The sequence below is a fragment of the Callionymus lyra genome, chromosome 1 (genome assembly GCF_982586985.1).
Source record: "Callionymus lyra chromosome 1, fCalLyr1.hap1.1, whole genome shotgun sequence".
In the NCBI taxonomy this organism is placed as follows: Eukaryota; Metazoa; Chordata; class Actinopteri; order Syngnathiformes; family Callionymidae; genus Callionymus; species Callionymus lyra.
Window position 1 is genome coordinate 43,706,920 of NC_141818.1, and position 23,931 is coordinate 43,730,850.

The window sequence follows — 23,931 nt, forward strand, 5'->3', positions numbered from 1 at the left end:
CGAGGAAAAGGAGTAGGATTTAGGTCCCATCTCAGCGAGAGTCTGTAAGCATTGTTGAATCCTGAGAGCTAAACAAAGCTTCTTCACACAGTGTGACGCACGCACACAAGCTCGCTGCTCTTCGTGAATTATTCATACTCTCACGGTGGCAGAAGCAGCTTGTGTTTTTGAAACTTTGTCTGCTATCTTCTGAGTTACGCTGGATCTCGCCCCGCAGGGCGAGCCGTGTCTTATGGGGGTGAAAAGAATCTACCGGAAGCTGAAGCCGACGTCGAGGTGTGTGATGGGGAAGATGTATTCGGTTTCCATGACTTCAGGACCCTGCGAGTGCACAGAAGCAGACTTTGAATGGTGAGAGTTTTCTTTTGAACAATCGTTGAGTGAATCTTGAGAAGCTTAGGCTTATTTACCTTTATTTACACGTCTGAGTACACTCCACCAAACCATGTTCCAAATAGGATCCATCACAATAAACTGATTGAAACATACTGTTTTCCATTATACAGTGAGGCTCTAGAATTGACTTGTAAACTGAAACGCAACTCAAAAGGTTAGCACCAACTCATGACAAGGCTAACGCAAAGATGTCTTGATCAATATAAGTGCGTATGAATAACACAGACTTAATCCATATGTGAAATTTACTCACAATCCAAAAAGACCAAGTGAAAGAAAAACAAAATCCCTCCAATAATCAGCTAAACAAGGCAGAACATCTGTCCTTAAAATATCGAGTTTATCTCAAATTTAAAAAGGAAAAAAAAACCTTGATAAACTAAACACATTCCTTTTCGTGATGTAAGAAGGCTCTTAAGAAGTGTTCAGTTGAGAAGGAGCGCTAAGATATAAGGTGGTATCTGTTTCCTGGATATCTGTGACATTCAACACGGCTGTTGATGTTTGTTATAAGTCGTTTTGGGAAATCCCATCAGTTTTATATATCTTACTTGGTTAATTGAAGAAAAAAACGCTCATCATTAAAATTCCTTAACCCTAGAATGCATTGTTTCATGATGATTTTCGGTGGAGCAAAGGTTGAGGCATTTCTTCGCGTCTTATTCGCGTATGGATTGATTTCTTGCATAAATGCAAAAAAGGCGAGTTTATTGTTAGTGTTAATTAGACTTACAAGTGTTATTTAATGTTTAACAGTTCAGTGATAGTGGTACTATTAACTCATATATGCAGATGTTTGTGGAAAACTGAAACGTGTAATTCAATGGAAGTTTGTTGTTTTTTTTACTTCATTGAGCTTTTATTTTACTATTTGGAAAAGTGGAAGTGTATTTCCCTGACTCTGGTTGGGGTTAGCGTTTAATAGCTTCTTGACTATTTTGGAAGACCCGCCATTGCTACAAAAATATTTCTATGCATCACTACACGAAATGTTACACAATCTATAAAGTTATGGTTGACCTTCTTTTGGGGTCTGAATGGACCTCATTTAGTCTCCTGACTCAGCTCCCAGGGTCAGCTGGGTGATGGTTCAAACTTGAGTCATATATTACAGTAGATAAAGCCACAGCTAGCATCCTCCGCCCCTCCAGTGATGACACAACCTTTTATCTGATTCACCCAAAACCTCCTGGGACAACCCACAGCTGTTGTTTGAAGCTGACTCGACTGGTCTTACAGCTGCCACGTAAAAAAAAAAAAAAATACAACATTCCTATGTTGCTAATGATCAGCAATATATTTCCCTCCCTTTTACCCAACTCTCCCTAGTGAAGCAACAGCATCACAGCCATAAATCAGCCGGCGTAATCACTTTCATTAACAATCACAACACTTCTGCATCTGTGCGCATGTTGCGGTAATTGGTGCCATTTGTCGGCTTCGTTTTTGAGGACAGTGTTTTTGCTCAGACTCAGTGGCTCATGGAGGCTTTGTTTGTTGGCCCAAATCTGAACTGAGACATGAATCATTCAACAGAGAGGGGAAAGATAAGCTGTTGGACTACTAATGCTAGTGGACGTTGTAAATATGACCTTGAAAAATGTATTTACTCTAATTATCAGGCCTGATAGTAAAAGGAGTTACACCCAATCAAAATAAAAATAAAAATACATACAGTATATATATAATTTTTTGGTTTTGAATATGAAATAAAAGTTCTTGAATAAGATTCAATCATGTTTAGAATTAGACTTTTTTATTTATTTTTGGATTCATGGTTTAATTTTGAATTTATTCAGATTTAAAATATATATACTTATTGAAAACCTTTTTATCAGCAAGCCAATATATCACCACATTCTTCCTTGTTGATGCATCATTTCAAGGTGGAATATAATGTTTTTATTGTTATTTTTAACTTCTCCTCTTGTTTATGGATTACTATGTGTATGTTTATGTGTTGTCGGCCCCTTGCAGTGATTACGGTTTCGAGAGACGGATGGATGGCAAATGTACTCCTGCCTTCTGGTTCCATCCATCAGCAATGTCCAGGAGCTGCAGCACCGGGATGACCTTCCTGAACAGCACCGGGTAAAAGCACGAGCGGAATCAGCGCTTTCACTCACTGAGTGATAACCACTTCAGTTGGTTTCTCTGTGTTTATGAATGAGATTCTCTGAGACAACAAATCAGAGCCGGAGACAAGATAATCAAATCAACTCTTTATTTGAACTGCAGACAGAAAACACTGGCTTTCCATGTGTCTCTGTCCTTTCCAGTTAATCCAGGTCACGGTGACAGGTTCTGAGCGCTGGATCATAATGTGCTTCCTGTTACTTGCAGGTACAGAAAGGTGGTTTCCAACAACTGCTCAAGAGGGGTCAGTGTGGAGTACACAGCCAGGAGGCAGCAGTGTCCGGTCCAAGCGCCGCGGGGTCTTCACCTGGTCACCAGTGAGGGCGCACTGACCGCCGCTCTCGGAACGAATGTCACATTCCTTGTATTTTTGGAAGAGGTGAAGCCTTTTCTTTTTTAAAGAGAGTGTGGACAATACAATGTAGTGGACACTTTGTAGAATCTCGAGTCATTAATCTTCCATACACTTACACTTAGGTTAGGTAGAACTTTATTGATCCCTCATGAGGTCTCCTTCGGGAAATAGTTTTTTTCCAATTTGACACAGCAATACAGCAATTATTCATAAAAAATAATTCATATAAGAACAAGAACAAAGAGAAATAAAGAGAAAGAACAAGATTACACAATCTAAGTCTAAAGATAAAGAACTTGCGTTAGAGTTTTGACCCTGGCTATCATTATGCATTAATATAAATCTGTTGATTATACAAGTAATTAGTTGATTAGTGTTACACTCGTATTTCAAGCTCAGAGGTGCTGAATTCAGACTTTCATTCCTCATTCCTGATAACTCAAGCTCCACTTGCATACGTGGCTGGAACCTGCGGCCTCAGGTACCAAGAGTGCACAAAAATCGTGCATGTAGTTTTCACGTCAAAGTTCCTATGTATGTAAGAATGAAAAGAGCTTGAAAACGAAAAACTTCCAACAAGATTGAAGGTGTCGTACTTATTTACTACTTAGATCCTCACTTTTCATGTCGATACGTTTTATAAGAGACACACAATATTGATTAAAAATGAACACAACACACCTTTTTGTAGTTACAAGAGTGAATGTTAAATTATTCACAAACTTATAAATATATATTTCTCATTCACCAAACTGATGATATTTATTCATGAATACAACATATTTTATTCTATAAACGTAACAAGAATACACATGTATTGCACAGATTCGAGTAAAATTTAGAGACAATGATATATTCAATACTTAAAGTTACTGATTCTTGTTATTCTTGTTCTGATTGCGGAGAGGAAAATCACTAGTTTCGGTTCATTTAAATATGATTGACATATTTAAATTGATGCGTGGAAAGAGACAAACACATCTGTGATGAATTCTACTTTGATCTGGATAACAAAGGAAAAGTGATTGGATTTGTGTCACGCACAGATTTATACAACTGAATGTTTTTGTCAACTATTTTCTATGTTTTAGTGTAGGACCATTTACAGTTGGAAATTTACTTACTTTGTAAATGATGATTATGCAAGTCTAGCCATAATGTTACCCAGAGGCTAATGTAACACAAGCTACTGCTTCTTTACATAGAAAGTCAGCAAAATTCTGTTCTTCAATTTGTTTGCTTCACTTTTAAGAGTCTGTTTTATGTCGATATGAGATGTACGCCGTGGCCCAAATATTTTATCACATCAGAGTTATATCAAAAGAGCCTGAAAAAGTAATTCTTGTGCATCTGTAGAATGAAGTGGAAAGTCGGCGCTGAAGATAAGAAGAAGAAATAACAGTGTTTGCACTAAAGTTACAGAAGTTGTTTTTTTTGCCGAGATAAACTCAGTGGAGTGGTCGAGCCGCCGTAAAATGGTGTGTGTCCTCGACAGGGCGATGGGGCGAGGACCACCATCACTCTAGACTTCGGAGACGGCCACGCTGTCACGTACTCCAACGTGAGCTCCATCGAAGACGGTATCAAACATGTGTATAAAGCCGTGGGGATCTACCGCGTCACCGCCATCGGGGAGAACGGCCTCGGCTCGGAGACGACGCTGCTCTACCTGCACGTGACATGTGAGATGTGTTTGTGTGTGCTGATAAGAGTTTGTTGTGAATTTGGAGCTTTTGCACTTACTCGTTATCCTTGGGCTGAACTTCTGCAGCAGGCAGGTCGGACAGAACTAATCCCTTCGCATTTCCTGCTCAGTCTCAGTCCAGTGAAGCTACAGCGCTGACCAGCAGCCAGCCGTGTGATCGGAGATGACAGATGTAGCATCCTATTGATCGGGAGCTCTGATCAATCGGGAACTGTACAAGTAGAACGCCCTCTGGTTCTGGATGAAAACAAAGATTAGGCTCTTTGGTTTCACATCTGGGCAGAGTTTTTGCTGCTAGCACAAAGATAAACAAGTTTTTGTCTATCGCAAAATACAATCTCTCCGATGTGTTTTTCCGACCAGGTCAGCTTGAGCACATCCATCTTTCTGCGCCGTTCGTGGCTGTAAAGAATAAGGAGGTGAACCTCACGGCGGTTCTGTGGCCAAGCCAGGTGGGAACCGTCACCTACATCTGGTGGATCGGGAACAGCACAGAGGTACTTTTCTAACTTCTAATTCTAATTATATTGTCTGCTGACTCCCGTCCAGAGAGTCGCTGCTCGTGTTTCTGTGCCGCCAGGTTGCAAACACCTTCTTCTTATTAATCAGCTTCGTTCTAAAATAGCGGCAATGCTGCAGCAACACGACTCCTAATTACCTGAACGGTTGAGCTGCTGCTGCTGCTGCGTCTTTTTTATTTTTACTTTCAGTTTCTGTGGCTGGTATTCTGCCCAAACTCACTCAGAAAGTCCAAAAACAAATGAGTGTTCTTGAGTTTAGGTCACGCTTCTCACGTGTGTGTCTGTTGTTGTAGTCAATGTTTTGTTGTGAATCTGTGTTGGTTTTGATCTGTGTTTGTATGTTGTGTTAATTATGCTTATTTTTGTTGTTTAATTATTGCAATGGCATATGTTTTGGTGGAGATTTCATGTTTAATGTGTTATCTTGTGTATGTATTATATAGTATAGTATTAGTGGTGGTGTACATTTGAAGCAAAGGTTTATATCGTTTTTATATCCGTAATTATATAGGCTGTACTATACTTTTTTACCTGTATAATTCACTTTTTCACCATTCTTGATGAGTTTCTGAATGAATTTAGGCGTTTGCTATTGTTTAGGTTGTGATTTGGAGTTGGCGTACTTGCTTATGTGATAAGGTGTGTTTTCTTGTGATTTATATTTTAACATTGATTGGAGGAATTGTGTTAAAGTTAAAGTTATTTTAAAGTGATTGTTCACCCAAAAATCGGATTTTACTCATTTTCTACTCACTCCTGTCAACTAACGGTTGGGAGTAATCTGTTTTTAGAGTTATAGACAAAAATGTTTGTTCATTTTAATGTCCCGACTAGAGCAGTCAAACAAATAGAAGCTGTCCCGCCTGCATTTAATACAAAACTCTGCAGCGAGAATTCTGAGCCGCTCTAGTAGAAGAACTCACATTTCTCCGATTCTTAAAACTCTTCACTGGCTTCCAGTTTCTTTCATTATCAATTTTTAAATTCTGGTTCTTACTTTCAAAACTATTCATGGTCGGACCTTCCATCAGTGATCTGATCCAGACTTACACCCCAGCTCGGGCTCTGAGGTCTGTGGATCAGAATCTACTGATGGTTCCTGAACTTCAGGACCAGAGGAGAGAAATCCTTCCAGACTGTTGCTCCTAAGCTTTGGAACCATCTCTGTGTTTGATGATCTACTGACTCCTTCGAGAAACATCTTAAGACATTCTTATTTGTGCGGGCTTTTCCCTGATGTGTTTGTCTTATGTGTCTTGATCTTTTAAAGTATATATTGTAACTGTGTATTGTTTTTGATTGTTAAAGCGCTTCGTGACCCTGGTCTAGAAAGGCGCTTTACAAATAACCATTACTTACTTACAAGCAGTATGGAGATATTTTGATGTTGTGTGTTGAAGACAACTGAGCGCAAGTCGCTACATTAAAATGAACAAACATTTTTGTCTATAACTCTAAAAAGGAGCAGATTACTCTGAAGATAATCCCAACAATTGTTGACATAAGGGTGAGTATAAAAAGGACTAACGTTTTAAACTCTTATTTTAAAAAGGATTTTTTTTGTGCTACATAACATGTGTGTGTGGTCTTGCCTGAGGGTATCTACAGTCATTTAATTCTCAGATTTGAATTCTAAAGCCTTCCCATCAACTCTGTTTAGATGAAAAGTAATAAAAAAGATGATAACGTCTCTCTGGAGCGACTGCGGTGCTGCTCAGTGGAACCCGTTTGCAAATGGTCCACATCTGTCTCAATAACAGTTGTGTAAATGTGTCGGTTCAGCGGCACCGGAGGTCTCATACAAGGACACACAGTTGTGTTACTCTGTAATGAAGCGCTGTCACATTAGCAGACAGTGAAGAGCAAATAAAGGCTTGGGCGATGACAGCGGGGCAACTAGGAGGCTGGTGTGTTGAGCCACCAGTCCTGATCCATGAGTGTTATTGTATTCCTCTTAGAGAGCTCATTCTTTCCCTTCTCTATCCCCTGACACTCCTTCTACTGTACCTTTCTGCTCCCTCCTTTCCTCAATCCACCTCCTCCTTTTTTCTACTCTGTTTGTCTCTCTTGCTTGTCTCACTTTATCCTCCACCCCTGTCTCTCTTGTTTTCTCTCTCTGGATCCATCTGTCGCTCTCTTCTCTGGGACATTTTGAACCTTTTTTTTTCTGTCCTCCTCTCCTCCGTCCGTCCCTCCTTCTTCGCTCCATCTTACCTTTTTTGGTTCACAATCCATCACTCTGGGCCTGTCAATCGTGATCAATCCCTCTTTTTCTCACTCTCTCCGCCCACGCTACACCGTCCCTCGCTCTACTCCTTACCCCCCTTGACACTCTGTCACCTCTTTTTCTCTGCCCTAATGTCCACCTCTATAACTCCCACAGCAGCCGGTAATCACCCTGGAGGGAAGTCTGGCGTGCACCTTCTCCCGGGAAGGCATGAACACCGTAACCGTTCAGGTGTCTGCTGGGAATTTCATCCTCCAGGACCGGAAAACCATAGCAGTGCACGGTAAGTCTCTAAATCATTGTGACTGACGTTTGGCTGCAGTAGGCCTAACAATGTTGAATCATTATCAGTGAGATTTGAAGGCTATAAAGAACATTCTAATACATTAGGATTATTAGTGTGCTTTGTGTAATGGTCAGAAGACCTGACCCTCTTATTGTGGCACCCCTATTAGTCCTGAGGGTGGCTCCAGTGACCTTGTTCCCAGAAGGAGAGTAATGACATTCTTATGGCACCACAAAGGTCTTCTGGGTTGATCCGCCCTCTGTTGGGTCACATGAGTGATGAGCAACCATTGGTGATGGTCAGCGGTGCGATGAAGAGCTGCACTCGTACCATAATGGGTGGTCCTTGAACAAAAGACTGAGATCCTCTAGCTCTTCTGATGATTAGATTCTTCGACATCAATATCACCAGTTAACGGCGCAAAGTGGAAAATAGGTGCAACCTCTCGCTCATCTTGATGTGAGGCTTGAACTCTCGATGCTCTCGCCGCCTGTCATATCATGATGGCCGTGTGGTGGACTCAGATAGTTTCTGCTCGAATATCCTGACACTATGGTTCATGATTCAAATCATTTCAATGTATTCATTCATTATTATACGATCTAGCCTATCCCAACTCAGGATGGACAGAACTGGAATCCATACACATGCTCACACCTGGAATACCCAAAGTAACCCAATGCAAACACTAGTAAACATACAAACTCTACACATAAAGCCAAAGGTAGGTACCACTGAGAAGCAACCGCAACCTGGAGTCTATCCCAGTTTCTTCGGGCGAGAGGCGGGGGACACCCTGGGCAGGACGGCAGTCTTTCAAAGGACACACACCAGACATACAAGACATACAACCATTCACACACACACTCAAAGCTTTGGAACCATCTTCCTCTCTCTTTGCGCTTGATGGATCTACCGACTCCTTTAAGAAACATCTTAAGTCGTTTTATTTGTTCAGGCTTTTCCTTGATTTTCTGGAACAACTGTTATCAGTTTTATCTTGACCTTTAAAGTATATACTTTATTGAGTATTGTTTTGATTGTTTAAGCGCTTTGTGACCCTGGTCTGGAAAAGCGCTATACAAATAAAAATTACTTACTTACTTACTTACTCATACCTACAGACAATTTCCCGAAGTTCCCAATTAACCTCTGTATGTTTTTGGATTGTGGGAGGAAACCGGAGTGCTCGGAGTAAACCCAGGCTATGCTGGGAGAACATACCAACTCCTGACAGAAAGCCTTTTCTAATGCGCCACCGTACGCCCAAGATCAAAGTTTAGAAACATTAATATAAAAGCTTAACTTATTTCATAAAAAATGTATAAATAGAAAAGTTGTCAATTTCTAATCCGCTGAAATGATCTCTTTTGTCCTGCAGAGTATTTCCGCTCTCACCTCCTAGCCTTCTCCACCAACCTGGACGACCATAACCCTGACGTGGCAGAGTGGCGGCTTGACGTGGGCCGGGTCATCAAAAACTCCCTGATCCAGGTGAAGCTTATCACTCTGACTGTTATGATGATTGAAGACGCACACAAACGGGAGACGAAACGTAGTTCAAGAGCACATCGGCGGCAGCGTCAGTTCAGGGACGTTGTTTACTCGCCGAGTCGCTGTGACCTCACGTGACCTCTATATTCCTCTGAGCACTATCACGCCTCGACAAGTGGAACCAAAACTCTTCAAACCGCGGAGATGACTGATGCTCTAATCCTTGAGAAAAAAAAAATCAAATATTTCGTGTTTTTTTGATCCTGAGAGTCAAACTCACAGCTGAAAATATCTGCCGCTCTTCAGTGAGCACGTCTCATCTGTTGTTTGTTATTGGCATCATCTATTTTGGCTGACAAGTTCAGCCTACAGGCGGAAGACGGTGGAAATACCACGTGATAGTGGAAGACGTTAAGCGAGAAAGAGCTGGATCAATCCAGTTTGTGATGAAAACATCTGCTCAACCACTCAACCCTATAAATCCAGAGAGATAAAACACCATAAAGAGTAAATCAACAAAACTAACTCAGATTAAAAGTGTAATAATGTTAAATTCATTCATTTTTTTAGTGTGAGAGGAGAACACTGACATTTAGGCGAACAAAACTAAGAGGGAAAATTAAAGTTTGTTAGAAAAGCAGCATTCATTTGCAGATTAAATTGAACATTTTCACAAAAATGGTCAATAAGAAATAGGAAATGTATTTTAGAAAATATCTTGTGTGGAACATATTTTCAATTGATACTTTTACTATAGTATTTTTTTTTAAATCCTTTTAATATAATTGTTTTTCAAAGGATATTAATGTGGGCTGAACAATACAATGGGGGGACAACAAAGAAGAGGAAAGGAAGAGAGGAAACTAAAAGGATGAATAGAGCCATTGGCTATTAAAAGTTTACTAAATGAATGAAAACAAAATTGAAAAATTTGAGTATATGGCAAGGACAATTGCTATTGACAGAATGGGCTGCTTTTTGTTCAACAAAATGTCTAATTTCTCTCTCCACCAGGCTACGAGTGTGAAGGAGGAGCAGCTCTTAGTCACCGTCCTGCCAGGTTTGCCGACTGCGGCAGAATTTTTCCTGCTACTTGATAAAAAGTTAGCGGATGGGAAGTCAGAGAAGAGTTTGGCTCAGTTAGATCAGGTGAGAAAAACATCAGACATACGTCTTTTTTGTGAAGCTGTGTTTGTTTCAACCCACGAGTCAAGTTATATCATCTTTATCTTGACCTTTTCGTGAATATTAGTTTGTCTTTTTTTCCTTAAGTTAAAAAAGGGTAACACTAAGCAATGGTGAACACTTCATAAATTAAATTATTAACAGGAAATAAAGAAGAAATTAAAGATGAACTTTGGTGAAAACTAGCTTCTCTCTATTTAACCCTTATTTAGTGTAAGTTCATTGAGAAAAGTTATTCACTATTTTAAAAAATACAGTCTATTGTAAAGTAAAATAAAAGGACATATATATATATATATATATATATATATATATATATATATATATATATATATATATATATATATATATATATATATATATATATGTCCTTTTATATCCTAAGTATTAATAATCTCCATAACAAAATTATTCAAAAAAAAAAGATTTGTAGTTACTTAGGATGCTGATAATACTAATGCTAATACTTCACAATTAATAAACACTTGTTTTTGAGCAATTGGGAGGCTATTAAAACTTTTATAGTTGTACTTATTTACTTTAAAAAATACATTATTAATAGTTGTGAACTTCTTCTCTCATTGTAATTGTACCTAATAATAAGGGTAAATAGAGAGAAGTTAGTTTTCACCAAAATAAATGTTCAATTACTTTTTTAACTTCCTGTTAATACACCTGTGATTAAGGTTTCATTCGGCGTGAACTCCTAATAAGTGGCTAATTTTGCTTTTTATACACATGTGAACAAGAAGCTAAATAACAGTTAATATTTGTTCCCAATTCTAGTGTTACACAAACAAAATAATCATATTTATGCCAATATGTTTATCCATTTATGGTGAAAACACTCAAGAATGTAATCAATATATGTATCATATACACATATATGTAACATGATGGCATAATTGCACTTGTATATGAGCATTACTTCTCCCTGACAGCTCTCAGAGATCCTCCTCAGTGCCTTGAATCAAAACCTGGTCCAGTTCACGTTGAGGCCCGGCGTCCAGGTGACGGTCTATGCTGCTCACCTATCGGCAGGTGAGTCAACACCTGCCACTGTTGGTGTCATTATTGTACGTCGTATTTGGCTACTTAAAGCATGCGGATACTCGATCAGGACACTTAGTGGAAAGTCAATCTTGAATCTTTCTGCTGGGCCCAGTCACTAATCTCCCTCCTACCCTGTGTCTGATTGGCTCCCACCATGTAGCTACACAGAGACACTCAGAGAGTGAGCAGCGTTACAAGTATGTGTGCCTCTTCCTTTTGGGGATGCTGCTTCTGTCCTAAAGAGGCTAATAAGATGAAGAGTAAGAAAAGTCCATACTAAAATCTTCACATCGGTCTCAGTTGTCCTGCTCACTGTGTTCTGCATGCCTCTGCCCGGGGTCCACGTTCATATGTCCTGTCTCCTGTGCTCCTGTGTCTGCAGCGCCCCTAGTGGACACAAGCGAGAACCACAGTGGCTCAGCCATGCTGATGCTGCTCTCAGTTGTGGTTGTGGGTTTAGCTGTCTTTGTCATCTACAAATTCAAGAGGTAAAGTGTCGAATAAGTGGTCTGGATTTTTCGAGATGTGGCGGTCGAGACCACACGCGTGTGTGAGTTCGGTGTTTTGGTTCCAAGTCTGACCGTGAGTCTTTCCTCAAGGAAGATCCCAGGCCTCAACGTCTATGCGCAGATGCAGAATGAAAAAGAACAAGAAATGAAGAGTCCAGCCAATCCATCGGAAGCAGCCCGGCCCGGCCCAGTGCAGGACCTGGTGCATTCTTTGGAGACTCTGGACACCGAGTTCAACTCTCAGCCCATTGGTGAGTCCGCCGGCCCTTCGTGGTTCTGATTCCTCACTCATCGCTGTCTGACTGCCATCGTGTCTTCATTGAGCTCATATTGTGTTCTCTGCTGGCCTCTCTCAGAAGGGAGAAAGTCCGGTCCATCAGAGTCCGGCCGCTAGATCAGGCCCGGCCCGCTGAAGCCCGGTAGCAACAATCATTCATTACTTCTAACATTGCTTTTGTTTTGTATCTTGATTCTTTCCACCCATTTCATTTCTTGTCCTCTGTTTTGGTTATTTGCTTTATCCTCTTGTCACCCTCTCTTATTCTGTACTTCATTCTCGCTATAACAACCCTTTTATCTTCCTCCTATTTCCATCCATATCCTCTCTTTTCACCTCTCTCTCTCTCTTTCGCCTGCAGGTTGTATGAAGCCTCATCTTCACGTGAAATTCTCCACCGACCTCCCCTCCTACGTCGTCTGAGCTCTGGACATCTTCAGATTTTGGACCTTTGTTCTGGACTCTGTGGTTCTGAGCTTTATACCTGTGCATGTCGGACCTGCTGACACTTTCCCGAAGAAATGTGTACAGGTTTTAATTTTCCATTGTTATTGGGGGACATTTTGTAAAAGATCTATTTATACGTAAACCAGAGGCGAGAACGGGTGAGCGGGGATGACGTCGGCGAACTGTGGTCCATTATTTATTCTAGATACTTTTATTAAGAAGGTCAATGACACATTATTTTATAAAACTCTATACATAAAATAAGTGTATTTTATCAACGAAACCAATGTGCAACACAACCACTATTTTATACAGAATTCATCTTCTTTTATTTGTAAATGCTTCAGCTGTTATTCTGACGCTTCTGGTTCTATTAACAAGACCTTTGTAAAAAAAAAAGAAAAAAAGAAGAAAAACACACAGTGAAGATTGTGATGATGTTATTGTATATGCTAGCTTCAGATTTTGTATAGAATCTTTTTTTTTCACCGCTAAGAGTCCCTTTGATGGAGGAGGCTGGTGGGGTGAACCAGCCTATGTTTTTTTCAAAGTTTGTTCCCGGAAGGCATCTCTTGTGTGATGATCCCGGTCTGAAAGTAAGTGAGACGCCTCATAGTATTCACTGCAGCCCAAAGGTAATATATCAAATGAATAAAACGTGGTATTATGAGGTTTGCAAAGTTGACACATGAGCTCAATACTGTGATGTCTCTGGAGCACAACCCTGTTATTGTACATACATTTATACCGAGTCAGCCAAAACACTACCCATAGCAGGAACCCTTGAGTAATAAGCCTTGTGCTGTTTCCTCTCTCTTTGCCGTCTATGGTTTCCATTCTAAAGTTGATAACAACTCTCAGACCTGATGCAAAAGCTCACATTTTGTACATGTGAAAACAATGTTAACATACTCTCATATATTAAGCAACATATATTGACTTTCCAAGAACCAGTTGTGAGAAGGTGTTCTTGCAAGTAATCCAGATCAAAACACAACCCGGCTCACTGCCTTTCCCGCTTTCCAAGACTTTCTCACCTTATGAAGAATTCAGTCAGTTATTCTGAATACCACACAATTTAGTCTGTGCATTTCTTTAGTATTACATAGTAATACAACCTATGACCCCAGCTCATCAGAACTGGGCTTTGGTTTGGACACCGGTCTGCAAGGTTTTCAGAAGAACCCTCATGATCAGCACTGGACCACGGAAAAAAAAGAACTGAATCTTAATCCTCGTGTCCAGGTGGCATTGATGAACGCTCGCTCCTCAACTAGCTGCAGATGGCGAGATTCTTATTTTTGTAGAGAAAAACGAATAAAAACAATAATTTTATTACTGTACAGGTTTTTATATCTGATCAGACGATGAAAGTGTTTCAGTGTTAAACTTTTGCTGTCGTGTCTTTGGTTTCTGCATTTACAATCATATTTATTAAACGCTAAAACTTGAACTACAGCAGTACTGGTCCATTGCTTGAGTTAATTAACTTGTAAACTTCTTTTCGCTTTTTTTCAGTGCTTTTTGTGTCTTTTTATTTATTTATTCTTATTAAGGTTAAGCATTAATGTAATGCTACCCACATTATTCAATGCAAGCCACTGTTATTAGTTATTAGTCATTTATTTATTATTCTAGATAATACGATGTGATTAAATAATCTCATAAAATCAGCTTTCTTTACTGACTAAACGTTGTGATCAATGAGGGAAAGGCTCATATAGGTTAACGTATTTTCATGAACTTTTACAGAAAGCAAATACAAAATTTGATTATACAGAAAAAAGCAAATACAACAACAACATAAAAATAATTAAACTTTAAATTTCCCTTCCTTTCCCTTAATTTTCCTTCCCTTATATAAAAACATGTTTGTTGGTGGCTGATGCTTGTAGGCCAATAGTGATGCTATGGTTTGTATAACACGATTCAAAATAAAACAGAACGTGTCATAATCACGATCACCACATGGTGTCGCGATTTGGTAACCCATCTATTCATGTTGTCCATAATATAGTAGCACTCAGCACTATAACTTCTGTTGTCTTATACATTATCAAATGAAAATAAAGATCAAAAGGTGGATAATGAAATACTAAGAATAAATTACAATAACGAGATGTCCTTCATTCTTTGAATTGGTCAATATTAATAATACGTTATAACCTGTGAAGCCACTTGTTGTTGTTGCACATGACAATGGGTTTTGCTTCCCAGTTCAACATTGAAGCGGAACATTCTGAGCACATCACTCAACTTGTGAAGAGACTTCAATCTTTTCAGGAACCGTGGGTGGAGCCTCTCGCCGGGGACTGACGGGCGTTGATTGTGTCAAGTTCAACTTCTGTTTCATTGATTGAGGTTACTTTAGGAGATAAGGTCATGAATGAATGTGGCTGTGTTTCTGGTTGAAGTGTTATCAGTGTGGCCATTTCCACAGGAACAAAGTCTGCACAGATATCAGGAGGTCAGAGGTCAGCATGCTGACAGGGAACAGATTCTGACGACACAGCAAAAGAAGCAGGAAGCTTGAAGAACCTCATGACGAGGAACATCTGGAGACCCATCTAAGGATCAGGGCCTGGTTCTGCTCACAAGGTACAGTGTCTATGTGCGTGGCAGAAATTTAATGTGTAATGTTTTAAAAGCACACATGTCTCTTTGATAACTGATGTCCCTTTTTTTTATGGTAGGATTTTTGTGTGTCAAGTAGTGTGTTTCTTTTAGGCAAAATGTTTGTGTGAGTGTACTGGGCGATATGTGTGCGACAACACATGTCTCTTATAATCTTTGTGTACTTGTGAGTGTGTGTAGAAGTGTAATGTTGCATCTGTTTATATCTGCCAATTACAGCCATACATGTTTCACACTATTATGTGTGTCAACAATAGTTGTGTACCTACATGTGTGTTGGTTCGCATATATGTGTGTTTTTGCATTGGCTGAGCATTATTTTTTGTGCTGTTTATGCCCTAAAATGTGTGCTGTTTATAGAAAGTGTCTCTTTGTTTTTGTTTGACTGTGAGTGTCTGGTTTTCAACTTTTGTGTTTGTCCATGAATGGTGGATTAAATGTGAGTCACGTTTAAGTGTATAGTATAAATTTGTATTTTCTACTCTTTTTATTCCTTGATGTCGAGGTTTTTAAAACGCTTGTGTTCGGTCTGTACATAAATACACGTATGTACTAAACACAAACAACACTGCTCTCTAGTGGTGAACTGTAAAACTGCACGTGTATCTTTTCATTCAGTCAGGTAAAGATCTGATCCTCCGTGTCTGTATCCATCATGGACGCACCGAGAGACAAGTGAGTGTCATGGCTTCTAATTTCCTAGTCTCTTGATGTTGACCTGTGAAGAACACAGACGTCTCCTGCTCCTCCAGGTATTTCGCAGTCTGGTTGATCTTCTTTACACTGGGACTCGGAACTTTGTTGCCCTGGAACTTTTTCATGACAGCAACTATGGTGAGACCAACTGTGATGATGAAGTACTTGTGACTGTGGAGTCTTTTTGCCGTGACTGTTTACTTGTATTGCACTGATGTGGTTCTTCTCACCAGTACTTCACCAGTCGCCTAAAGGAGCCGCACGTCAACCACACCGACTCAACCAGAGGTCAAAGTCTTCTCGAGGCCAAGTTCAACAATGTGATGACGCTGTGTTCGATGCTGCCACTGCTCACCTGCACCGCCCTCAACTCCGTCCTGCACGCTCGGTGAGTCGACAGGCATCGTGAGAACCTTCCTGGACTGACCCGGGAACTGCTACAGGGTTCCACAGAAGATCCGGGTACAGGGCAGCCTGCTGGTGATTCTGAGCGTCTTCATGGTCACCGCCGCTCTGGTCAAAGTTCCACTGGAGCCGCTGCCCTTCTTCATCGTCACCATGGTGATGATCGTCATCATCAACTGTCAGTCTTCCTCGGTCATGGTGCTCATCTACGGGCTCAGTATTAACTTCATTGATTGGCTGCAGCCTTTGGCGCCATCTTGCAGGGGAGTCTGTTCGGGATGGCCGGCACGCTGCCTGCGTCCTACACCACGCCGATCATGAGTGGTCAGGGACTGGCCGGGACCTTCGCTGCATTGGCCATGATCTGTGCTATCGCAAGTGAGATATGATCATTATCAGAACCAAATGGTACCAAACCAGAGATATGTGTCCTTCCCCTTTTTTTTAAATTCCTTCCTTCCTTCTTTCCTTGCTTTCTCATTTGAATTGTATTTCTTATTTATTTTATTTTTATATTTATATTGCCTCTTTTTGTTTCCTACTTTTCATTTTTAACTTTTTCTTTATAGGGGAGGTGTCATTTCAGGACGCTACCTCAATGCCTTCCTTACCTTGCTCGCTCACTCTACCTCAACCTCCAACCCCATATTGCTTTTGTTAATTTCTTTAAATGTCCCTGCTTAGAGGCCTTATTTCACTTTCCATTCTGCTCGTCATCATTTCTCATACTTTCTTCCGTAGGTGGCTCGGAGCTCCATGACTCAGCATTTGGTTACTTTCTGACAGCGTGTGCAGTGATCCTCCTGTCAGTCATCGCTTACCTGCTGCTGCCCAAAATGGTACACAACAACAACAACAACAACAACAACAACAACAACAACCACCACAACTGTGTAGCCAAACATGACCATACAAAGACATGACAACAAACAAAATCAACATCCCATAAAGAAAACCAACAGAGATGCAGACGCTAACTCATAACCTACAAAACAATAAGATATGCTACAATAACACACACAATAAGACACACAGACAAAAACAGACTAAAAAAAATGCGAACAAAGAAATTACACACAAAAAAACATATATTATAACATACTCTGTGAGAGCCCAACTAGCGCCAGCTAATCAAACAAAACAGCTATGACCAAAACAACATTGAAACACACCAACATCAATTCATGTGTGTGTGTCAGGACTTCTACCAGTTCCATCAGAACATTGGGTCGCAGCAGTCTGCAGCAGAAGAGCCAGGGGCATCCGTCTGTCTTCGCAGCACAGGTACGTGTTGTTTCAGGAGTCCGTTAACTCCTTGAGCAGCGGAATGTTGACGTCAATCTCTTTCAGAAATCAACGGTGACTTTGCAGCTCACGGACAACAAGAGAAGCAACACCATGACATCTCAATGATCACCATCTTTAAAAAGGTAAAAACTTCTAAACGTGACATATATTACCAGTGGGTGTAGAAATGGATGACAGTTCACACGTGTCATCTAACATCTCCCTCTCAGATCTGGCAAGTGGCTCTCTCGGTGTGTTTGGCCTTCACTGTCACCATCGGCACCTTTCCCGCCATCACAGCCGACACGAGGTCCACCTTGGCAAAGGGGTCATCGTGGGGTGAGAGACCTTTGACCTTTAAATGCCACACAACTCCACTGACATAATGGGTTTTTTTCCTGCAGAAGTTTATTTCATTCCTGTTTGCTGTTTCCTGCTCTTTAACATGAGTGACTGGGGGGGGCGGAGTCTGTCCGCGGTGTGCACCTGGGTGAGTGTCTGTGCTCTTGTCATCCACGAGCCATGTTCTGATCCACCTCTGCTTTCCCCAGCCTGGGAAGGACAGCCGGCTGGTTCCGTTCCTGGTTGTGGCACGTGTGGTCTTCGTGCCACTCTTCATGCTTTGCAACGTGCAGCCGCGATTCACGCTGCCCGTCTACTTCCACCATGACGGCTGGTTCATCTTCTTCATGATCCTGTTTGCCTTCTCCAACGGGTACCTGGCCAGCATCTGCATGTCCTTTGGACCCAAGTAATATCCCATTGTCCCTCTTTACTACAACTCCCCGTCATTGGTGTTGGTCACTCATTCAGCGGATGTGTCTCCTTCGCAGAAAAGTTCTACCTCATGAATCCGAGACCGCTGGAATCATCATGGCCTTCTTCCTCACTCTGGGTCTGGCTCTCGGTGCTGCACTCTCGTTCCTCTTCAGAGCCCTGGTCTGAGGAGTCCCCGTCCAGGAACGGTTCCAACCAGAGCTGACAAATGAATGCTACAACACATTGTTATTCATCTCTTCATTACAATCATCAACACATGTGCGTGTGAGCACGTATGTGTGAATGTTGGCCCCTTTGTTTAACATGTCGGTCTGTAAGTGTTTTCCATTCAAACATATCTATGACCATGTTTGTATGTGGCCTTATGTGTGTGTGTTTGCATATCTTGTTTGGATATTAAAGTGTGTTCTTGGGTGAATTGTGTTGACTATGCGTGTGTGTATTCAAGACAAATTACAATTTATTCAAAGTTAGAATTATAAACCAAATATTTAATGTGACAAAAATAAGAAAAAATAAATAATATTTTTTAAATAAATTAATTGTGATTTTTTTTTGGAGAGCCTTGTCATCTGACATCAACAATAAAATATTAAAATGAAATAAAAATACCATAAAATAAAACTTCACATCAGTCTGTTTAGGTCAGGGGTCTCCAAACCGGTCCTCAAAGGGCCGGCGTGGTGCAGGTTTTTGTTCCAACCGATCCAGCATGCACAGTTTAACCAATGAGGTTTCAGCTTTAACAAGCGACACCAGACTGACAATCAACTGATTACACTCCGAAGACTGATCGGGTTAAGGGGGGGGCTCTTTATTGGTTGGAACAAAAACCTGCACCACCCCGGCCCTTTGAGGACCGGTTTGGAGACCCCTGGTTTAGGTCCTGATTCTGGTATGTCAGGGTCTAGGTGAGCTCTCTGGATGTAATAGGATCTAAAGAGAGAGTAACAGGATCCACGTAAGAGCTTCTGAACCATAAATTGGTTCTAGTTCGCCATCTCCAGGATTACAGTCCTGATGGAAATATTAATCTATTCAGTGATGGGTAAAGAGTTCACATTCAGTCATGCCGGTAGGTTTGTAAACACAAGAGGGATTATTGACTTCAGTTTGGAAAAAAAAAAAAATGGAGAGCAAACCCTAATTTAACCGGGAGTTCACAGTCGTACACATGCATATTCTGATCCAAATTCCGACTGGTCAGGTTTATCAATATAGTTACACCCCTTGTCGTTCTGGGGCGTTGTAGGGGGTGGGCTTCCCATGCCAGAATCAAGACTAGGACCCTGGTTGAGCAAGTGTTCAGGCGAGTACCGCCTCTCATGTCTGTGACCTTTGTGTCTATTCTGGCCGTCTGCTTTGGGCTTGAAGCGCTTCAGTCTCACAGTATCTCTGGCGTTGTGGGTGCACGGTAACAGGATGGCCACGTCTTTGCGGAACTTTGAGCTGAGGCCAAAGTAGATGAGAGGGTTGTAGAAACTAGCCGACTTGGCAAAGAGTCTGGTGAAGATGCTGGTGAGGTTGGGCACGTGATAGCCCCAGGCGGACCACATGGACACAACAGCGTATGGAGACCAGGCCAGGATGAATGCCGTGCAGATTACAATGGAAACCTGGAGGGAGAAAGCAAGAGCAAACCAATGGGGATGTGGTTGTGATTCAGTAAATGTGGAAAATCTTTTTTTTTCCGGAAACACCGTCACCAACTCCATTCCATGTGTTTAAGGTCAAACTACTGGAGTATATTTCTAATAATTCTATATATACTTGCACTATACAACTATAAGAAGACCCCTCTGAAAGCACAATAGCTTTTCTTTTGCTTTTGCTATCTTTGGGAACCTTAGCATAGCAATGAAGACCTTTTCGGTTGAACCGAGGAGAAGACAAGCCAATGGATAAGCAGCTGGTCACCTCGATTACAATCTTTGCTGGTTTATATTAAGCTAAACAGTTTAAAAAAAAAAAAGAAATACTTAAAAAGTAGATTGACAAATGAAGTAACTCACTATGGTCACATCTCTCTCCATCTTCCTCTGGCGATCAGTCAGGTCGCCCTCTGATGACATGGCGTTACCTTTCTTCACGGTTTTTATGATGGCTGTGTAGCAGAAAAGCATAACCAGCACGGGCAGGAAGAAACAGAAGATAAAGATGGAGATGATGTATGACTTGTGAAGGACAGAGTAGTTTGCCTTCGCCCAGTCGATCTCACAGGTTCCATAGCCGCGATCTGTGACAGAAAGTTGCTAAGAGATCTGGACCAGTAGTTAAAGTCACAGTTGGCTGCCGTTGTTCTTGCCTTTGTAGCTCCCCCAGCCTAGGAGAGGGGCTGCTGACCAAAATCCAGAACTAGTCCAGATGAACAGCAGACAGAGGGATATGCAGGTTCGGTTGATAAATCGCGCTAAGGTAGACAAACATTTTTGAATGAGATTAAGTGAGGTCAAGTGAGTTAATGGAACACAATCAATGAAATATAAGATATTTGCTTCTAGACAATGTCCCTTTTTTTGTAACATGGCGGCTGCATCAGGCATGTGGGCCAAAAAAATAAAGCTGGTCACCTTTCGGCTCCAGGTTAATGGGAAGAGCTATCAGCCATGAATACATCTTCGGAAAAGTGTAAAAGAAAATTGGTGGAATGGATAGGTAGCATCCTGAGAAGTCTAATCAAATATAAATAACTGCACTAAAGTTTCAGAAGCCACTGAAAGGGTTTTTTATGAATGTGCCATAGAAAGGTGTTCTACTAATGTTGGGATCTACTGTATATAACAGCAGACCTTTGCTTGGGTGGCATCCTTTGATGTATCGGGTAACACTGATCACCGTCAGGGTGTTGATGCTGCTCAGGCCAAACAACAGGGTGAAGAAACCATCAACCTGGAAAGAGACGTTTCAGATGAACCCCCTTATGGATCGGTCTACGAGTTGATACCTGGCATGTCCAGATGGAGATCAAGTATCCACTGTCCCGGAAGAAATTGAAGATCTCGATGATGCCTCTTGAGTAGCCAAATACAGAGATGCTTGCGTCAGAGACAGCAAGGTTAAAGGTCAGGTAGTCGGTGGGTTGGAGCGTTGCTCTCTGACGGATCAGAACGAAGAGGACAATGCTGTTTCCAAACCAAGACAACCAACCTGGACACAGAAATGAAAAAGACCATTGGAGGCATGATAAAAAAAAGTCTTAAGTCACATGATACACACAGTGTTGTATAATTGTTTTAATGAACAATTTTGATCGGAGCTCATCTGTGTCGACACCAGAGAGTGAAATGCTTTGAGACTAGTCGAGAACGGTCGGTGTTTTCACCTGTTGAACGACAGATTAAATTAAAATACAATGGATAACGACACGAATATATAGCGACTGGCATTGTCAGCCCTTGGTCTTCTTGTTGTGGAAGGAGGACGCCGCAGAAAAAGTCCTGAGTCTCACTGCTGCAGCTCAGAGGGCTTTTTTGTATGTGTCAAGCAAGATATAGGGAAATAATTTTGATTATCTGGAATGATCATTAAAGTCATGTCAACAATACTGTCCTTCTGTATCATTATTAGCACAAAATGACCATGAATCAGACATGGTGATAATGTACAAATGTTGAGATGAAAAGTTAAAATGTGAAAGGTTGCATGTGAATAGGACAACAATTCAAAACACTAACGTAAATGAATACGTTCATGAAGCAGGAGGTGACGAGATTTTTCATTCACATGATAATATTGGTGTGAAGTTTTCAATTAAAGTGTAGTTTCATCCCTGCCATCGCTGCTTATCTAGTGTTTACAATACTCACATCGTTTCATTGTCCTGCACTGATTCGCTGGGTAAACCTAGCACTCGACCAATCAGATTGACCACTGAGCCCGACGGAGACGAGAATACTGAACACGTGAACCCGCCTCTGTTGTCGTCCGACTAGGACCGACTGAGACGCAGACTCCCGACTGGGGGAGACAAGGACTCGGGGCGCAGACCACACAGGACTGCCCAACGGCGGCTCATAATCGGGGCGGTGAGTCAGGGCCACCAAAAATGGATTTGCTCTAGTGTACTGACAAAAAATGGATTTCAATTTTAAACTTTAAATTACATTTAAAATGTCTTTAAATGTCTTTGTGTGCCCTGCGATAGACTGGCGTCCTGTCCAGGGTGTCCCTTGCCTCTCACCCAACAAACTGGGACAGGCTCCAACCCCCCCAACATTTTTTATTCAAAATAAGTTTGTCTTGAATTTTTTAGGTTCAACCTTTATTAACAGGATTTAGTGTTTCTCAGTTTCTTAAAGCTCCTCCATGCCACAACAAAGACCACTTGAGTGGTTGTATTCACTGTCCTGACATTCTTGGATTGTTTTCCTTTCAGAGGCAATCGCTTGTTAACTGGTTAATGACACTAATGCTCTCACATAGACTAAGAGACAGCTGCTGGCACACTAGAACGTAATGGTTTAATTAATTGGAGGAACAACAACGCAGGAAAGAAAGATGGGAAAAACAATGAATAAACGTTTTCCTGATTGCAAAAAATCTTCTTGAATTGAGCCTTTGTTGGACCAGGACCCTGTGATATGTAGACTATAAATACCTACTTTGGCTGGAGGTCAATATTGCATTGGCTGGATGATGATAATATACTCACCCAAAAGCAGCAGATAAACCCCAACGATGGTCTCTCCCTGGTCTGACAGAGCAGGGTCTTTGCTACCTCCCAGGTTAAAGCTGTTGTTCCTCCAGGGGACACTGTTGGGTTGCAGGAGAGACATTTCTGGGAGCAGTTGTTTGGGAAGGTAAAGTTAATGTTTGTGTTGCAGGAGCAGCAACAAGCTGCTTCTCCCACGGTGACGACAAGTCAGAAAGTAATCTGAAGTAATTTTAGAGTCCCTGATCCCGTTCAGCGTCACTGGCAGCCAACCACGGCACAGATTTCATCGAAGGTAGTAGGTCAAAACAACACTTTTGATTGGCTACCTGATTCATTAGTTTGTTATCATAAGGCTTATCTATACAGAGTTAAAACAGATTCTTCTTACAAGACTTAACACAATCACTCCAATTAAGATTAACACAGTAGATAGTGTTGTTTTTTAAAATAAATACATTTATGTTTGTAATTAAAGTTCTTGGATAGGTATGAGAACCATTTGTGTTTGCGGAACGGTGCCAAAAACAGTGCTTAAAGAATGGAAAATGACGATTATGTCCTGGATATTTACAACACAATTGTGCTTGTCTGTGTTTTGTTATGTTGAGGCAGGATGAGGAAAGAGACGTCAGTCAAGTTCACTTTATTAACAAATCGCTGGATCAGACAGAACATGTCACAGCACAAACATTTATAACATTCAGTGGGTGAGAGACCACACCCCATGTAATGTGTGGTGTGTCTTAGATGAATATTGGACCTCTAGTGTACATCAATATGCGTCTGTTCGTACAAAACTCTCTTTTAATTAAAATATTTACATCAGAGAAATTTAACCCTTGCCCACTGAAAACACTACGATGAAATCTTTACCATAACCACGC

General features: G+C 41.1%; 3 protein-coding genes across 6 annotated transcripts in view; 2 read left to right on the plus strand and 1 right to left on the minus strand.

Annotated features, from left to right (window-relative positions):
* Nucleotides 1–14,044, plus strand: part of sorcs1 (sortilin-related VPS10 domain containing receptor 1) — a 113,484-nt gene extending 99,440 nt beyond the window's left edge. Inside the window, exons 16-28 of one of the 4 annotated variants that reach the window (XM_087808952.1) lie at nucleotides 218–351; nucleotides 2,374–2,487; nucleotides 2,740–2,911; nucleotides 4,383–4,569; nucleotides 4,956–5,089; nucleotides 7,497–7,623; nucleotides 9,008–9,120; nucleotides 10,135–10,269; nucleotides 11,247–11,346; nucleotides 11,741–11,846; nucleotides 11,958–12,118; nucleotides 12,224–12,286; nucleotides 12,506–14,044. In XM_087808952.1, coding sequence (XP_087665078.1) covers nucleotides 218–351; nucleotides 2,374–2,487; nucleotides 2,740–2,911; nucleotides 4,383–4,569; nucleotides 4,956–5,089; nucleotides 7,497–7,623; nucleotides 9,008–9,120; nucleotides 10,135–10,269; nucleotides 11,247–11,346; nucleotides 11,741–11,846; nucleotides 11,958–12,118; nucleotides 12,224–12,261 — 1,521 coding nt within the window. In that variant the 3' untranslated portion in view covers nucleotides 12,262–12,286; nucleotides 12,506–14,044. Of the gene's footprint in view, nucleotides 1–217; nucleotides 352–2,373; nucleotides 2,488–2,739; nucleotides 2,912–4,382; nucleotides 4,570–4,955; nucleotides 5,090–7,496; nucleotides 7,624–9,007; nucleotides 9,121–10,134; nucleotides 10,270–11,246; nucleotides 11,347–11,740; nucleotides 11,847–11,957; nucleotides 12,119–12,223; nucleotides 12,287–12,505 lie in introns of those variants that run through there. The other 3 variants (XR_015713393.1, XM_087808935.1, XM_087808943.1) reach the window with 3 other exon arrangements.
* An 883-nt stretch (nucleotides 14,045–14,927) lies between these two features.
* LOC148089649 (equilibrative nucleoside transporter 1-like) lies at nucleotides 14,928–18,861 on the plus strand. Its single transcript, XM_087784835.1, has 13 exons — nucleotides 14,928–15,189; nucleotides 15,844–15,900; nucleotides 15,978–16,059; nucleotides 16,155–16,309; nucleotides 16,365–16,504; nucleotides 16,570–16,704; nucleotides 17,068–17,165; nucleotides 17,526–17,610; nucleotides 17,677–17,756; nucleotides 17,844–17,952; nucleotides 18,018–18,103; nucleotides 18,165–18,364; nucleotides 18,447–18,861. The coding sequence occupies exons 2-13, from the start codon at nucleotides 15,881–15,883 to the stop codon at nucleotides 18,556–18,558; spliced, it is 1,302 nt and encodes a 433-aa protein (XP_087640961.1). The 5' UTR covers nucleotides 14,928–15,189; nucleotides 15,844–15,880; the 3' UTR covers nucleotides 18,559–18,861.
* Nucleotides 18,862–19,553: 692 nt separating this feature from the next.
* Nucleotides 19,554–23,168, minus strand: LOC148089650 (opsin-5-like). Its single transcript, XM_087808967.1, has 6 exons — nucleotides 23,045–23,168; nucleotides 21,338–21,540; nucleotides 21,183–21,282; nucleotides 20,699–20,803; nucleotides 20,406–20,629; nucleotides 19,554–20,009 (listed from the first exon to the last, which is right to left on the minus strand). The coding sequence occupies exons 1-6, from the start codon at nucleotides 23,166–23,168 to the stop codon at nucleotides 19,554–19,556; spliced, it is 1,212 nt and encodes a 403-aa protein (XP_087665093.1).
* Between the last annotated feature and the right edge of the window lie 763 nt (nucleotides 23,169–23,931).

Coding starts and splice junctions, on each gene's coding strand:
- LOC148089649 (XM_087784835.1), top strand. CDS start 15,881: ATGGACGCACCGAGAGACAA. Junction 16,505..16,569: donor GATGATCGTCATCATCAACT/GTCAGTCTTCCT, acceptor GATTGGCTGCAG/CCTTTGGCGCCATCTTGCAG. Junction 16,705..17,067: donor CATGATCTGTGCTATCGCAA/GTGAGATATGAT, acceptor TTTCTTCCGTAG/GTGGCTCGGAGCTCCATGAC.
- LOC148089650 (XM_087808967.1), bottom strand. CDS start 23,168: ATGTCTCTCCTGCAACCCAACAGTGTCCCCTGGAGGAACAACAGCTTT. Junction 20,630..20,698: donor AGGCTGGGGGAGCTACAAAG/GCAAGAACAACG, acceptor TTTCTGTCACAG/ATCGCGGCTATGGAACCTGT. Junction 20,010..20,405: donor TGGAGAGAGATGTGACCATA/GTGAGTTACTTC, acceptor TTCTCCCTCCAG/GTTTCCATTGTAATCTGCAC.